At 39.1% G+C, this 18,042-nt stretch overlaps 1 protein-coding gene across 3 annotated transcripts in view; it reads left to right on the top strand.

Moving 5' to 3' along the window:
* Positions 1–18,042, top strand: part of Ptp69D (Protein tyrosine phosphatase 69D) — a 976,604-nt gene that overhangs the window by 686,226 nt on the left and 272,336 nt on the right. For all 3 annotated transcript variants that reach the window (XM_068226166.1, XM_068226167.1, XM_068226168.1), the window contains one exon: positions 6,414–6,606. In XM_068226166.1, the coding sequence (XP_068082267.1) occupies positions 6,414–6,606 (193 nt within the window). The remainder of the gene's footprint in view (positions 1–6,413; positions 6,607–18,042) is intronic.

Raw genomic sequence — 18,042 nt, forward strand, 5'->3', positions numbered from 1 at the left:
GCTGTACCAAGGCTTAGCTCTCTACTTAACAGGAACTAGAGTTCCAGCTTACCAACTCACGCAGTGTCGTTTATATCCTGGACAGGGCATAAAATGCTATTTACAACCAAATACTTCACAAATTGATGCGGAAAACGGCACATAAAACATACTAGGCTTTCCAATATGTATATTAACATGGTATTGAACAGTTTCAGTATGGCGTTCTCAATGCAATCTTACTTGGAGTAAATAAATATCACACGGATACGTTCACTTCTTGATCAGAAAAGAAGAACTAGACTGAGTCTAGTCCTTAACAACACACAACACTCAGTTCGCTTAGCGACTACACAACTATAAACAAAACTGCAACATTATTAGCAACAACAACAAAAAACACATTGAAGCAATTTACAGTCGATTCTGACTAGAACAGATTTCCACAAGTCCTTACACTGATTATTCACTTCACCATCACAAGGCAAGGCTAACTCCAAGCCTCTCGGCTGTCAAGTTGATATAAATATATCGTTAGATAGTCTAGAAATCTCTAACTTCTGGAAATGTTCTTGCAACATCCTGAATGGACCACACCTGAACATTCAAAGAACAATCTATCGACTGGCCAGCCAATTGGAGTACACCTGTGAAGATTAAACTCGAACATTTAACTATTTTACAAAAGCCCATAATAAAGAAGTCTACATAATTCCTAAACCCGAACCCCACGGCGCATCAGCCCCAAAGGGCCATGGCCTACCAAGCAACTGCTGCTCAGCCTGAAGGCTTGCAGATTACGAGGTGTCGTATGGTCAGCACGAGAAATTCTCACGGCCGTTATTCTTGGTTATCTAGACCGGGGCCGCCATTTCACCATCAGATAGCTCCTCAATCGTAATCACTTAGGCTGAGTTGACCTCGAACAAGCTCTCAGATCCAGGTAAAAAATTCCTGACCTGGACGGGAATCGAACCCAGGACCTCCGGGTAAGAGGCAGGCATGCTACCCCTACACCACAGGGCCAGCCACAAAATTCCTAAAGCTTCCATATGTATCAGAATAATTTTGGAACTTACCCATTATACGAATATTACAGAGTTTTCTACAGTTTTCGACTGAACAGGTTTTGAGGTTTTATGAATTTACAATAGGCCTACATATTTACAGGGAAATCATTATAAATGGACTTAGCATTTAATAAAAGATAATTAAAGTGTATTAAGCATAATAATAATTGAAGCTTTTACAAGGGTTACATTAGGTGTAAGATAGCATATTTACAATCGTTTTCCCCCATAAAACCTTCATATCTATCTTGTACATTCCTTTACTCTAGGTCTTAAATTATATCTAGATGTCCTTACATCTTGGTCTCTCTTATTCTCCAAAGTAAGTATCGGTGTCTGTTGATCCTCCATGAAGTCTGCATTATCCTGAGCCCCTGCTGAGTGTGTCAACTGTTGGTCTTCCTATTCGGTCTCTCCGTCTTCTTGTAGGGATCGAGATAACGCCTTCAACGCATGAACCTTCGTTGGCGGTGTAGTCATGAGGAGATGCACATCATTCCCTAACTTCTTGTCCACCTCGAAAGCTCCAAGCCACTTTGGTGCCATCCCAGCGTGGAACTTCTAAAGTTTGTTGCTGAGGGGATGGTTTAGAAGAAGAACTAGCATTCCTGGTTTGAATTCCCTCTCATTCAGCGCATGGATGTTCTCGGCTTCCCTCCTTGAATGCTCTTTGGCTTGGCGGTGCATCTGTTGAATCTGGTGCTGGTTCCTCATATGCCATATAGCAGGATCCTCCTATTTTTCTCTGTTCATGGATGAAGTTCCTGTCACACAAGTTCTCTTGATGAGACACCTAAGGAAAAGTTCTACAGGTGAGAAATCCGTGACTCAGTTAACCCGCTGTCTGATGGCCAGAAGAGACTCGTGTAAGAGTTGGTCCCACTTGGTATGTTCTCTGTCAACTAAGTAGATCCAAAACATCATCTGTAGTTCCTGGTTTCTCGCCTGTGGACGGTAGATTGGTGTAATCCAGTGTTCAATTCCCCGATCCGACAAAGCTTGTAACCACTGTTTTCAGGTGAGCTGCCTGCCATTGTCTGAGTAAACACCGAGGATATCCATACCAAATGAAGACTTCCGTCCTTAAAAGTTGTAAGACATGTCCTGATGTGGCTTCGGCGATGGCAAGTGCTTCTACCCATCTGCTGAATAGGTCAGTTGCCGTGAGGAACCCGGTCTTTCCCCGAGATGTCCTGGGGTAAGATCCCATGAGGTCAAGGGCGACAACCTCCCAAGGCTGATGCGGTCGGCGTCCCCTCATGCTGGTACTCGCCTTCCGGTTGTTTGCCTTAGTGCAAGCACAGATTGCACAGGCTTGGATGTAGTCCTTGATGTCCTGACGCTTGTACACCCAGAAGAAATGTCACCAAATCGAAGAATAGGTTTCCTCTTGACCAGGATGACCTGCTTTTGGATTGTCGTGATATTTTACCAAAGTTTCTGTTTGAGATCTTGGAATGAATATGACTGGGGAAGATCGAGGCAGATGGGAACTATACTTACGTATGCGATTTTCAATACCAATGTAGTTGGTCCGTTATTGGACATTATAAATTTTCCAGCTAACTCATTCCTGGTTGCCAGCGTTTTTGCCCCAGCGTGCTAAATTGGGCTCATCAGTTGGTAAATAGCACACCTACCAAGATGCTTGGCTAGTAGGGAATCCACAACTATATCATACGATTTTCAAGTCGGAAGTTCTTGTACATCATCTTACAGTAAGCTGGAACAGATGGACAATCATTGCTACATTTGTTGATCCAGGTCGCCATTCTACTACAGGCCACGTCCTCAGTTTGCCACATCCTTACTAAATCTAAATCGTTCGCATTATTTTCTCGCTGGATAACAAGAAGCACAATGGTCATATTGGTTGGCTTGAAACTTTCTAGTTGGACCAGGAATGTTTCTCTCTGGTAATTCTGTGGTTGATTTCCATCCGTCCTCAGTTTTAAAATTATTAGATTCTTGCTCAATTTCTCCCGACTACATCTCAACTTTATTTTCCTAAATGTGTATATTGTTTTCTTCTCTATCCATGTCTGATTCTAAGCTGGTTATTTTATCATTAATTTTTGAGATATAATCTTTGAAATTTTTGTCTAAAGAATTGAATTGCTCCTTTATCTCCTCAGATTGAGTCTCAATTTTTCCGGACTGGGTCTAAATCAGGAATGTTAATAGTGCAAAGATAGCTCTTATCCCGGTCGTTTGCTTCTTCCTCTGAGCTGTCTTCGAAGTCGAAACTGTGTGAGTCCTACTCCTCCAACAGATCCTGAAGCAGCCTCACTTTGATGTCCGCTTTGCTTCCCGCCGGCTGCAAACCTCGGGAACACACCCAAACATTCAAAGGACAGTCTATTGACTGGCCAGTCGATTGGAGTACTCCCATATAGATTAAACTTGAACATTTGGCTACAATACAGAGACCCATAATAAAGAAGTCCACATAATTCCTAAAGATTCCACACGTATGTGGATAATAAAACATCACAGTAAACCTCCAGAAACTTCCATATGTATCCAATTGATAGTTGAACATACCCAATATACAAATATTAGAGTTTTCTACAGTTTTCGATTAAACGGATTTTGAGGTTATACGAATTTACAATACATATTTATAGGGAAATCATATGTTAGACATACTTGGCATTTAATAAAAGATAATTAAAATGTATTAAACATGATAATTGAAGATTTTACATGTGTTAGTTTAGGTGTAAGATAGCGTACAAACGACAATATATAACTCTAATAATAGCTCTTAGTCAAATACCATAGGATTTCATTCTACAGTAAGGGAAATTTCCTGCAGAAATTCCAGCCCTTTTTGGTTGTGTGTATTTTTTTTTTTTGACAATTTCCACTCCAATTTAAATTCCTTGTTCTTAGGCATTCCACTCTAATTTATTTAGGGAAATATTCTTTCCTATGCCAATCTCATTATTCTACAAGAAATAACTATTTTATTTACAAAGATGAAAATAATTTGTTACACAGATTGTTTCTTGGTACGTATGGCCTATATTTGACCAATGTGTGGTACTTCTCGAAACACTCACCAATATGTAAACTGGGTTTTTGGTCATGTCACGTCACATATGACTCATCTTGTGACTGCCCCCTTTCACATTTCTATCCATGCACACAAGTCAGTCTTTATGTTTGCCCTCTGGATGAGCCATCAGGATGTGTAGATTTCCATCCAGATGTTGTTCTTTGTCTTAGTTGACATATGTCTCATCTGCAATTCTCCACCTGCTTAATAATCAGCAACCATCTCTATGACCAACTCATCCAAGAGCTTCCTGTGACTCAATACTTTATCCCCCCCCTGTTCCGAGCTGTCTGCATGTAGAGAATGAAGTCTTCAATATTGGCCATGTCCCATTCCCCAGAGAGGTTTTTTTTTTCAAATCCTTTCAGGGTCTTTGGCAGGAAGCAATAAATGACAGACAGGTGATCTCCAGTATGCACCTCTCCCATGTACTTGTACTCAGCTACATTGTGTTTTTTCCTGATCTCCACCTGGTACTCCCTTGATATACATGTTGATTCCCATAGGGAATCTGAAATATTTGTCCCGAATGAGTAAATTTATGATACCAATATAAATGGTCCATTATTGGACATTATAAATTGTCCAGCTAACTCATTCCTGGTTGCCAGCGCCTCGCCCTCATGTGCTAGGTTGGGCTCATCAGTTGGTACCTAACACACCTACCAAGACGCTGGCTAGTGCATACCGTGGAGGCCACTGCGTAGGCTTCCTGGAGCCACCAGCAGTGCCAATGCACTATGAGTGACTTTGTCTCTTTACCAAAAATTGATACCTGCTTGGCATCAGATGATATAGATGTTGATTCCCATAGGGAATCTGAAATATTTGTCTTGAATGAGTGAATTTATAATATCAATATAAATGGTCTGTTATTGGACATTATAAATTTTCCAGCTAACTCATTCCTGGTTGCCAGCGCCTCGCCCTCATGTGCTAGGTTGGGCTCATCAGTTGGTACCTAGCACACCTACCAAGACGCTGGCTAGTGCATACCATGGAGGCCACTGCGTAGGCTACTTGGAGCCACCGGCAGTGCCAATGCACTATGAGCGACTTTGTCTCGTTACCAAAAATTGATGCATGCTTGGCCATCAGATGATATAGATGTTGATTCCCATAGGGAATCTGAACTATTTGTCCCGAATGAGTAAATTTATAATACCAATATAAATGGTCCGTTATTGGATATTATAAATTTTCCAGCTAACTCATTCCTGGTTGCCAGCACCTCGCCCTCATGTGCTAGGTTGGGCTCATCATTTGGTACCTAGCACACCTACCAAGACGCTGGCTAGTGCATACCTTGGAGGCCACTGCGTAGGCTAATTGTAGCCACCGGCAGTGCCAATGCAACTCTTAACTGTACCATCTGTTGATAAAAGCCTAAAGCTCCCATTAGACATGCAGTCAAAACTCCAAGACCTCCTGCATGATTTGAGAGGTAAATGAAACATTTTGGCATATTCCTATTCAAATAATGGACGAAAAATTACCATGAGTTTTATATGAATCGCCCTGGATTTGTCAGTAGATTTACTGGCATGTAGGAGAACTCCTGTAGGACGAAACTTCTGCACCTCAGTATCTCCAAGAACCATAAAAGCTGTTAGTGGGACATAAAACCAATAACACCATTATTATTAACTTTCATTCATCCATGTATTGAGGAATGTCTTATATAGGTGCATGAAGTATTTGATTGTGAGTTGTACATGCAGTAAAAATTGAAGATTTAACAACCTACTGCTGGGTGCTTTGGCTTGTATAGTATTATATATACCACTCTGTTCCACAATCTTTTCTTCAGATCCTTCCTTCTAAATCACTTTATACCTTTTAGGACTTGTTTTTCTCAACCTCATCCACACCACTGTGAAAATATTGGAACAACCCATGTTCTAATTACAGTACTTGTTAAATCTATTCTCATAAATGGTCATTCATATACCTGACAGAACTATGTGATATGTTCAACCCGGAAATTAAATTAAATAATACCAGGGGAAATGTTCAATAATTTTCCAATTTCTTTGCAATCATTTAAGAAAAGGCTAGGAAAACAACAGATAGGGAACTTGTTCTTTTATGTGACATAAACAGTATCACTAGTGTAATGTATGGAGATGATATGTGTCATGATGAAACGAAACGTTACTACTGTTATTTTATTTATCAGTTTTGCAATCTAACTGAATCTCTCTCAACAAAGAGACCTGGATCATTAGATTTGTTAGTTCATTATCTGTTAGATTTATGAGAAGTTAGAAGGAAAAATCACCCATTATTTGTTTATTTTTCAGATTACATCATACGTGAGCTTAAAATGTGCAGAGCTTATGCTGGTACTCAAGAGATGCGCAGCATAGTACAATATCATTTCTTGGTATGGAAAGACTTTATGGCTCCTGAACATCCATCAGGAATTCTAAAATTTATCAAGAGAGTAAATGAAGCGTATTCCTTAGAAAAAGGACCTATCCTTGTACATTGCAGGTGAAGTATTGCATAATTTTATTGAATATTGATTTGAACATTTAATGGCTAGATTTTAGACTTGCAGTTACTATGCAGTGCTATAGATCCGAATGCCATCTGCTGGTTATTATTGGATGGAGGCAGTCAAATCTAAGAGGGTGTACTGTTTGGAAATATATAGATATAATGGTGAGATTATGTCATACTATCAGTCCTGTTTCACACACACATTCTGATCAAGTTCACTAGATGCTGAAAGTTAATGGTGATAAAGGAAATACTATGTGTCATTCAAAAGTTGCATGGTGTACCTACTCGGTAAATGAGTTTAAGCATGAAATAATATAAAATCATTATCTCATAAAATTTTGCAGTAAATTTTAGGTGATCTTTGTTTATATAGAACTTGTTCTTTTATGTAACATAAACAATATCACTAGTGTAATGTATGGAGATGATATGTGTGTGGGTTTATTTACTTTTTTTTTTTTCCACCCCTACCTCTCAACACACAGCATATTAAAATAATCCATGTCAGTAGATTTACTAATATGTTAAGCATGTCACTTTCAGGATAAAATTCTGGCATTCAAATATGTATGAAGATCTTTAGCATTATTATAGTTATTATTTTATATTAAATAATTATTGTTTAAATGTATAATTATATTTTAAAAAATTTACGAGGGACTGTGTGTGGGATTCTTACCCACTAAAAACCACACACCCTTTGCCCACGGTGTGTATCATCACCCCGGAACTGCTCTTGCATTACTTCAGAGTGATGTTGTGCTTATTTAGTTTTTCAGGCGTCTTCTTTCTTCATTTCTCCTTTACGGGCGTTCGTACGCTTCCAAATCCCTCTTCTTCTGACGAAGGATATCCTCCACATACACTGCCAGTGATCTTGCAGTCTCAAGATGCACCTCTTCATACGGATTCACCGTTATCTTTACAAATTTATGTAAACATCCAAGACGATTTTGTATTGATTAGGTGGTCTAATAAATAACTTAATGTTATTATTTCAATTCACCGTTATCTGCCGACTGATATCATCAATCAGATTTAAGTCAATACTTCTACCATTACTGCCATTGTGGATGCTTTTCCTTGATACTCCAGACAGCTCCACTGTATCACACTGAATCTCTGCTTCTGCCATCATGCCAATGAGGGAGTCTAATTGGCCATGGCTTGAACTGAGGGGATGGTGTCTTGAATGATTGGTAGGAGCGCTTGCACTGGAAAACGATAGTCTATCTACTGCAGTGCTACTTCTGCGTGATTTTGATCTTTGGCAAGATGGCTACTTGCAACAAGATTATTTCACCACAAGCTTCTCAATATTTTACTCGATATTCCGTCATTCCAATTGTAAACAAACACATCTGCCATACAGTGGAGCTTAAAATAACCGTACAAACCTGTTTCAGAAAGTACCTTCACAATATAAACCCACTTTCTTGAGCTATCTTGTAGCTGCGAAGTTCACGCATACTTTCTACAAGTGCTTCACAACAATAATTAATAATAATAATAATAATAATAATAATAATAATAATAATAATAATAATAATAATATTAATGATAATAATAATTGGCAAAAGAAAAAAGATACCATACTTGAATGATACCATACTTGAATGAAATTACCATATTGTCAGTCAGCGTAAGAGGAAGCCATATGTAGTGATGCTACAGTTTGACAAGAGCTTGAAATGAAATGGGTACTCATCTGAAGACAAAGGCAGGAGGAGAAGGATTAGCAATGGAAGGATATATGAAAAGGTGTGGCCAAGTTGAATTTATACAAGATTCATTCATTGTTCCATCTTGGACCTAAAAATAAATTCAAGCATTCTCAAAATTTTTCAACCGAGCTCGATAGCTGCAGTCACATAAGTGCGGCCAGTATCCAGTAATCGGGAGATAGTGGGTTCGAACCCCACTGTCGGCAGCCCTGAAAATAGTTTTCCGTGGTTTCTCATTTTCACACCGGGCTAATGCCGGGGCTGTACCTAAATTAAGGCCACGGCCGCATCCTAGGCCTTTCCTATCCCATCATCGCCGTAACCATCTTCAGGGCTGCCAACAGTGTGGTTCAAACCCACTATCTCCCGAATGCAAGCTCATAACTGCACACCCTTAACCGCACTGCCAGCTCACTTGGTGGCAATTTTGTTGAGTGCATATGAATCTTTGAAGTAGGTTCTACTGTTAACTGAATTAAAGGTGATGCTGTATTGTTGAATGTCACTCATCTTGCACTGGAGAAGCATAGGGGTGGTGGTGACAGCAGTGACAGCTTATAATTGGTAAAAATATCTTGGAGATTTCTGAGACATCTGTAGGTCATGTAGAGGCAGTTTGACAGTAAATTCTTGGTAAGAAGAGAGGAAGAAATTACATCCAACCCAGGGGCACTCTCACCTTAAGGGCACATGGTTACATGTCCTTAATTCACGGAAAAATTAAAATAACTGTCAATCGTTAAGAATAGTTCCCCCCCCCTTTTTTTTTAATTGGTACAAATTTTCATTTGATTTTGTAATCTTTATGCCCTCGCAAACTTGTGGTGGGCTCGTAGACTGGTCTGGGCCACAACAGTTCTGTGGTTTCTCACTCTAGCGCTATCATAGTTCTGTCCACATGCAGTGAAACTTGTCAAGAACGAAAATCGTTGGGACTAAGAAAAGTTTCCTTATTGATCTAGTTTCCAGATTAAACAAAATTAGACAAAATGTTACACATATTACTTACTCCTGCTTCTTTAGTCCACTTTTGTTGGTATCTCAGTAACACGTGTAGTTTGATGAAAATTTTTTATTATTTACTTGTATGCTATAATATACTGTTATACTTCTAACGCTAAATACCAGTCATATTATGGCTTCTTCCACATGTCCAACATAGAAACTTGATTCAACTTCCATAATGTCAAATCTTTTTCACCGGGCGAGTTGGCCGTGCGGTTAGGGGCGCGCAGCTGTGAGCTCACATTCGGGAGATAGTGGGTTCGAACCCCACAGTCGGCAGCCCTGAAGATGGTTTTCCATGGTTTCCCATTTTCACACCAGGCAAATGCTGGAGCTGTACTTTAATTAAGGCCACGGCCACTTCCTTCCCATTCCTAGACCTTTCCTGTCCCATCGTCGCCATAAGACCTATCTGTGTTGGTGCGACGTAAAGCAAATAGAACCAAAAAAAATTCCAGTGCATTCTTTAACACTGTACAGTAGTTAGAGTCGGTGATTTTGAGTTAACAGCAAAATTCATAATGTCACTTGACACACTGAATAGCTTGTTCATGAGTGCGTATTTCTCCTGTCCTTCTCTTTCCTTCTCTTTTTGGTCTTCATTCTTTGGATTTTCATCTTCTTGATTTTCTGCACGGCATATCTCCAGAAGTTGTACTGCAGACTGAAAACTGTAATAAGTAGCAAGCTGGTTGTCACTGCGAATGTAAATGTAACTTAAAAGCTTTCCAGTCTGCTGAACACACAAGTTAGGTATAAGTATTGCACCACAACATACCTGTAAAACACGCAATATTAAACAAGGAATAAAGTGCATACTCTTAAACAAAGAATTTTTATCCTTATTTAATAATGTGCTTTTTACAGCTACAGTATGTTATGTGTAATATTTATATTTAACTTGTGTGTTCGGCAGACTGGGAAGCTTTTAAATTACATTTACATTTGCAGTGACTACCAGCTTGCTACTCATTAGACTTTTCAGTCTGCAGTAATGCTTCATAAACCTGCGTTTTTCCACAACTGAAACTCTGCATGCTGTTATCCCTGTTTGTAACGTCATTGTTTGTTTATAGTGTAGTTGGAACAATAAAGAGGGTGGCATTAAATCGAGGTCACATTTTAAAAGATTAGTTTGAATGAGTTATGATTAGAGGTGTTAGAAAGTGGGGTTTGTTGTTGTTGTTTTTTAGAGAGATTTGTTGATTTAAAAATAAAAATGTGGTATTTAGTGATTTTGTTATTTTCTCAGGGGGAAAAAATTGTTAAAATTTGGAAAGCGATTAGGTTTGTACAATAAGTGCATTTAAAAATTTATAAAATTGATCAAATATAAGGTAAAAATCAAGATATTAGGTAAAGCACTAAATGTGGCTATGGAAAAATGAGAAAACCCTTATAAGGGAGTTACAATTTTATTTTATGTTCACCTTCATGCAGCATCTCAAAACATATTTTAGATGAATACAAGTTACCTTTCTCAGTTTTATCGGAATACAGCAGTGAAATCATTGATAGTAGATCATGGTCAGTATCTCAGCATTTGCAGCTGTTAATCGTAGCCTCCTATCACTTAGTATGAGACTGTGTTTTGAAAATGACCTTTCAGAATCCACATTTGAACATGGATACCACACATATTTCAATGCAGCAGTTGGATAGACTCAGTGTGCAAGCCTTAATCCCATGAGGATGTCTGGAACATTCACTCTTCTGGCACACTTGGTTCTTGATGGCAGTCAGGTAAATGCTTTGAGCCTCTAGAAACTGTTTGAGACTCCATCCTCTTAACCCTTTGCCATGCAAATATTTTCCTTGAGAAATGTACCTTGGAATGCGATTCTTTTTTCTACATTTTATGTTATGGATGATAAAATGGTTACAAAAGGATACTGCATCAAACTAATAACATTTTGGGTTAGAGTTTAAATTACTACAATTAACTGAAGTCTTTTAAGGTATTTTTTTGCTAGTAGCTTTGAGTCGCACCGACACAGACAGGTCTTATGGCGACGATGGGATAGGATAGACCTAGGAGTTGGAAGGAAGCAGCCGTGGCCTTAATTAAGGTACAGCCCCAGCATTTGCCTGGTGTGACAATAGGAAACCATGGAAAACCATCTTCAGGGTTGCCGACAGTGGGATTCGAACCCACTATCTCCTGGATGCAAGCTCACAGCCGTATGCCCCTATCCGCATGTGGCCAACTCGCCCGGCCTTTCAAGGTATGGTACACCTTGAAACATCCATCCACGTTGAGGGAAACTTTGCATTTGTTGCACTCAAAGCAAGAATCCTTCCGGATTCCACGCTCAAAACAGACTTTACATCTCCTTGATGTGGCTGATTTACTTGTTGTAGGAGCAATCGTTAGAGGAAAATGACCCCAGTGCCTTCCCTGTAGTCTCATAGGTGTGCTACCTTGAGATGTACCTCCTGTAATGGCATAATCAGGAAGGGTGACATCCTCCAGAATTTTATTTGCATATGCATTGGTTTCCTTGCATATCCCCCCCCTCCAAAAGTGTCGGTAAGGAACTGACTCACATCATATTCTGTAGCTTTATCACCCAGAACACCCATCCTGAACAACTGCACATGCATTGCCTCTCAGAAAATTATTGGCCAAACTCCATTTTCAAATGTTTGATGCGGTGAGGTTATGTACAGAGTTGTCTTCATCATCACTATCACTTTCATGAGCGGAGTCACAGTTCTCAGACACGCTATCATTGCTAAAACTACTATCAGATAATTCTGAGATATCTTCATCGCCACTATCAAGCGGAAATTACAGAATTCTTTCCTCTTCCTCTTCGCAATGTTTACACGACGTCTTGCTCCGTGGTAGCATTCATTTCATGAACAAGATGACCAATTTTAGGAGCAAAATAAACATGACAAAATAGCCTTCAGATAATAAAATTGACATGTAAACACTCTAGAACTATTTAGGAACGTAATTCTAAAGTACAACATCACTATCGAAAGAAATCAGTAGTCAGACAGACGTATGTCTGACTTGAGTACACGGGGACGGTTGTACCCGTCATTGCATGTTAATGAATGTGGAACTCTTGATGGCTGTACCCATCATTGTAGTGGCATGGGTTAAAAAATGGAGCATTCTTTTTAAACTGGAGCAGTTCTCTAGGAGATAGGTTCTTAGGTGCATGCTGAGCATCAAACAATGACCCGATGCAGAGATGCTAACTATTATGATTCAGTCGTAATAATTACAAATTTCTCATTACGAATTACAAATGACATACCACAAATTATGATTTTTTTGTTGTTTTTTTAAATGTAATTGTATGAAATGTTCAAAAGTGTACACAAAGAATGTCATTACAACATGAATTCTCAGAATATTTCTTTTCGGATTTCTCAGTAATCATTTATATCCCTGCCCCTCGTTTAAGAATATTTTGAGTTTTCATGTCCCGAACACAGTGTGTGCTTCCAGTACCAGAAAAATAACCACCTATGAAATTGTATATCTTGTGGAGTAGTTGTTTTTGTTCGTCACATGATCAGTCTTCCATGCCAGTATTTGAGTTCTTTTGTTTTTGTTGTGGTGACAAGTTCCGTTTCATTGTCAATACTGTGTGCGTTACTGGTTACAAAATATTCATTGGAGATGATAAGCATGTATTGCAAAATGCGAAAGATTTGAGATAAGCAATAAAGTTATTTCTTGTGCAGAAAAATGCGTCTGGTGAAGTTACCGTGACTAATGACTAATGACACTACTAAGAAACCGGAAATTTTTCAAAAATTTACAGAGGAATACTTGGAAAAATGGCCCTGTTTACTGCGTTCCTCAAAATCTCCTTCAAATGTGTTTTATAGTTTGTGTGGCCACGATTTTTCAGTTGTTCATGGTGGAAGAGACGACTGTTGTAAACACGTGGCTAGCAAAATGCATAAGGGTTCACTCAAGCTGAGGGACACCGACAAGAATGTAACCATTCTTGATATGTTTTCAAAAGATGTAAGCCTGGTAACAAACACGGAGTTGTTGTTTACGACTTTTCTTGTTGAACACAACTTGCCTTGAGCCTGCGGTGATGATGCAGGACGTTTGTTCAAGAAAATGTTTCCTGATTCGAAAATAGCTGTGCAAGAACAAAAATAGGAGCGCTAGTTAAAACTTTGGCTTTTACAGTTGAGGAATAGGTAACAGAGTTAATAAAGTCACAGGCCTGACTACAGATGGTAGTAATGGCATAAATGACAGAAAGCTCTATCCATTAGTTGTAATGCTTTTCAATGGGGAAACTGCAAATTTCAAGGATAATTCTTACAATTCAGGAATGCAACAATGATACAGGGAAATGAATATTCAATGTTTTGGATGATGAACTGAAGGAGAGGCAAGATTCCATGAGATAACTGCGTTGATTTTGCATGTGTACTGCAGAATCATACACTATGTATATGTCAGTCTTTGAATATGTTACATCTGGTTGAATTGTATGTTGTTAGTTGATGTATCCATAATGTGTAATTTAGTGAGATCTAAAAAAAAAAAAACGATTGCACTCCCCCCGCCCTCCTTGCATGGCCTATTGGCCGTATTACTAATTGCCTTTCTTGAAAGTTGGCATCTCTGCTGACGGCTTCTGCAGCCTTCCTGGCCGGATCCGTGGTCCTTAAAGTCGTGATTTTTACTGGAGATGACTGGGCAAAATATGTAAGCTTAGACTGGACCATTATCTTAATCTGCTTGAAGTTCTGGAGGATCGTCTGGTTGAATACTCCATCGCCTAACAGATGGGGCTTTACCTCAAGGTCATCTAGTTTCCTAGCAATTACATGAACTGCTGGGCACATAGATCCCTCCAAGAAATTAAGCAAGTCCATAAGAGAGGCACCAACAACAGAAACATACACTGCTTGTAATTTTATAATTTTTATTTTTGAAGTCAATGCGTGCTGGAAGAATTTGACCCCAGAATTTGAATCTTCCATTGTTTTGGAAAATCCTACTAGATCTTCCACATGTGCGACCATATACATTGCAGCCTTAAACCAGGAATTCCATCTTGTACACTAAGGCATTGGGAAAGCCAGAATTTCATCCTGTTCTGTGTTTTCGTATTTCTGTCTTAGAAATACAGTGTAGTTGCTTTTTCATGTATATAAAAAGGCATTCTTTGTCTTTACTCTACACATGTTCAATTCGGCCTGCTCGTTTTTAAATATGCAGCCGACAAGGTTGACTGTATGAGCCCAGCACTGGACATGACCTACTTCTTCAGTCAGTCCTTGAAGAGTAGTTACACATTTTGTCATGTAGCATTCAGGTCCATAACCACTGCTACTACATGCTCCCATTCATTTTCTTAGAAATTTTAAGTTTCTAATGTAGCGCTGGTGCAATTTTGCACTATTGGCATAATTTAGAACAAGAGAGGCAACCAGAGAGGGTGCTCATTTCAGCTGGTGGTATAGATGGTTGAAGTGGGACGAATTTGTTTCGTCATATAGCAGAAACATATCTTTGCCTTTTTGCTCTTCCTTAATATTTTCCTTCCTTCTTTCACCAGTCATGGGGATGTATTTCTGACTGATTTGGTTTGCTTATGGTAAATCTCCACTTCTGTAAACATAATAAGCCAAGTACGGATAGGTTGCAGGATCGTGTAGTTTCTGTGCTGGTATGTTAGCTTTCACAAACGCAGTAGTTGCGTCCAAAATAAACTCTTCTTTTGAATCCTTCATGCGACTTGCATTTGATAATGTATCTTTCAGTGTGGCCTCTCTAGGAACTCTAACTTCCAGACGCCAAGTTTCTCTGCGTTTTCAATGCTTCTCCGATTTACAATGTTTGTCTAAAGCATCTTTCCTGCGATAATCTAACCAACACTCAAAATATTTGCACATAAGAATGCCACAGGAAATTATAAATCCTTCATTCTTAAATTCTTTAAGTCTGTCTGTGGCAGAAACTGCTACCTTTGGCATTTTAAAACCCAATTTTACAATGCTCAATAACAAACACTGTTATCACACGACTGATTGTAGTCATGTGCCAGTACTGTATAAAGTCGTAACGACACGCAAAATGTATTTCTGAATTCCTTCCATAGTAGTTAAATTTCATCGTGTCCCATTTCTGGTTGCTGCTAAGTTCAGAACTACCGTGACAAACATGTGGTCGCCAACTGATTCACGCAAATAGTGCACTAGCTTCGATGATAACGCACAGTTTGCACACTTTATATTAAATTACGTAGAATTCTTTACTACGAATCACACTCGCTACCGATGTAACAGGAGGCAAACATAGTTCCCAATTTGAACAACAATGATGTAACTTTTTGGAGGTAGTCTGCCAAATGATTCATGCTACGAGGATTGCCCCCTGTGAAATGATACTATCAATCATTCTCGAATTTACCCAAACAAATTTGAATATCAGCTTGTGGACAAGAATGTTTGGAGTGGTGAGGGAAAAAATTTAGGAAAATGTTTTTATGTTGCAGATTGTTGTGGTGTTATTCACAAATTTTGTGTTATTTCGCTATTTAAATTCACTCCAGGACACCGTGAAACACTTAAATACGTGAAAATGAAACGATCCTAACCTCTAAATTTGATTTTTCGTTTTATCGCTAATTAACAAAAGCTACACATCTAGTTATGATGCATAGCGATATACTGTACGGGGATTTTTCTGGAATAGTATTAACCCTTTAACGCCTAGCGTGTCCATATGATCACGGCCTGTGTGGTGCTTTGAAATTGATTGCTGTTTGTAAAGATTAATTAAAGTTACTTATTGCAACTGTGTGCAAGCACGTAATTAGGTAATATCGACTTATGGTTTTGACGCACTTTCATTTATTGGCATAGTTACAGTGGCTGAATCATGATGGCACGCTTCAAGTAAGTTTGATATTTCAGAAGTGTTCATGATTAGATTACACAACTCACAGTTAACAAGTTCAGAAATGATCGATGTTCATGTTACAGTGCAGTGAATTTATGTATAAATGCAAATATTACTCCTATGAAATGTCGTATGGCTTTTAGTGCCGGGATATCCTAGGACGGGTTCGGCTCGCCAGGTGCAGGTCTTTCTATTTGACTCCCGTAGGCGACGTGCGCATCGTGATGAGGATGAAATGGTGATGAAGACAACACATACACCCAGCCCCTGTGCCGCTGGAATTAACCAATTACGGTTAAAATCTCCGACCCAGCCGGGCATCGAACCCGGGATCCTCTGAACCGAAGGCCAGTACGCTGACCGTTCAGCCAACGAGTCAGACATTACTCCTATAACTCCTATAATCATACGATCACGCTAGGCACTTGTGTTACCTATTTACACTCTACAGGTGTTCATTTTTTTTAAATGCTAGAAGTTTGCTACCTCTTACGATTACTATCATACAGCAATTTTTAATATTTATTGAAATTAAACACAATGTGTACATATGTGTTAAAGGCTACAATTTGTCATTATTTTTTTTTCTTTTGGTACATCACTTCGTTTTTTACTAATCCTTGGCAAGTGTGCTGATACGTTGTGTTCAGTACAGTTCATCAGGTGGTACCTAGGACAGGTCATTCTGCAGAGACGGCAGATACATTCTTCGCTTGGGGCATGAAATCTGGTGGTTAGGCATAATTTCCTGTGGAATCCGTGGACACCGAAGCGTGTGTATACATGGCGTAGTTTGTAGTTTGGGCCCTTCTATTCATTGTCCTTCATTACTTCCATTTCGTAGAAACCTTCAGGTGTCTGCTGGGCTTTCTGTCTCCTTTCTTCAAAAGCAATTTTTATGAAGAAAAGCAACAGTAGTTGATTTAAGGTCACATATTGTAACTGCTGGGGCAAAACCTCCTATGTGAAATATTTTAGCTTAGAACTTTGACCGGTAAGGTTCTGTCATCTAAGGTGCAATATTGTGTGCATATTGTAAAGGCATACTCGCTCTTCATAATGTATGTGCTGCGGGTCAGTATATCTCAAAAAATATTATCACATAGGAGGTTTTGTCCCGGCAACAACGATATTCTACATTTACACAAATTGTGATGTGTTATTTAGAGTACAGTTACGTAGGTCTATATTTCTTTTAACGGGGACAGGATCTAGATTTTGATGAATGCGTGGTGGAATATTAGACAAGTAACAGCTGCAATCTATTTATCCATGGAAAGCGCATCCACTTTGGGTATAAGATTAGGTGTTTCAACACTTCTTCAGGCTATCTTATAAATTTTTATATTTACTAAGGAAAGAATCCCCGTGGATATACTGAATATGAATGACGATTTGGAAAGTGTGCTGATCCAATGGTGGATCAGTACTCGATCATATGTCACACTTGCACTTTTGATTTAGCTGGGCTGATTAGCTCAGACGGTAGAGTGCTGGCCTTCTGAGCCCAACTTGGCAGGTTCGATCCTGGCTCAGTCCGGTGTTATTTGAAGGTGCTCAAATATATCATCCTCATCTCAGATTTACTGGCACATGAAAGAACTCCTTCGGAACAAAATTGCGACACCTCGGCGTCTCCGAAAACCATAAAAGTAGTTAGTGGGACATAGAATCAATAACATAGTACGTATTATTATGTTTTGTTAATCTTTTTACCGGAATGGCACTTCTGGCTTGCCTAAAAGTTCACACATATGATGCTACAGGAACAGTTCGAGGGAATGGAATTCCCAAAGA

Source organism: Anabrus simplex, chromosome 2 (genome assembly GCF_040414725.1).
Source record: "Anabrus simplex isolate iqAnaSimp1 chromosome 2, ASM4041472v1, whole genome shotgun sequence".
NCBI lineage: Eukaryota > Metazoa > Arthropoda > Insecta > Orthoptera > Tettigoniidae > Anabrus > Anabrus simplex.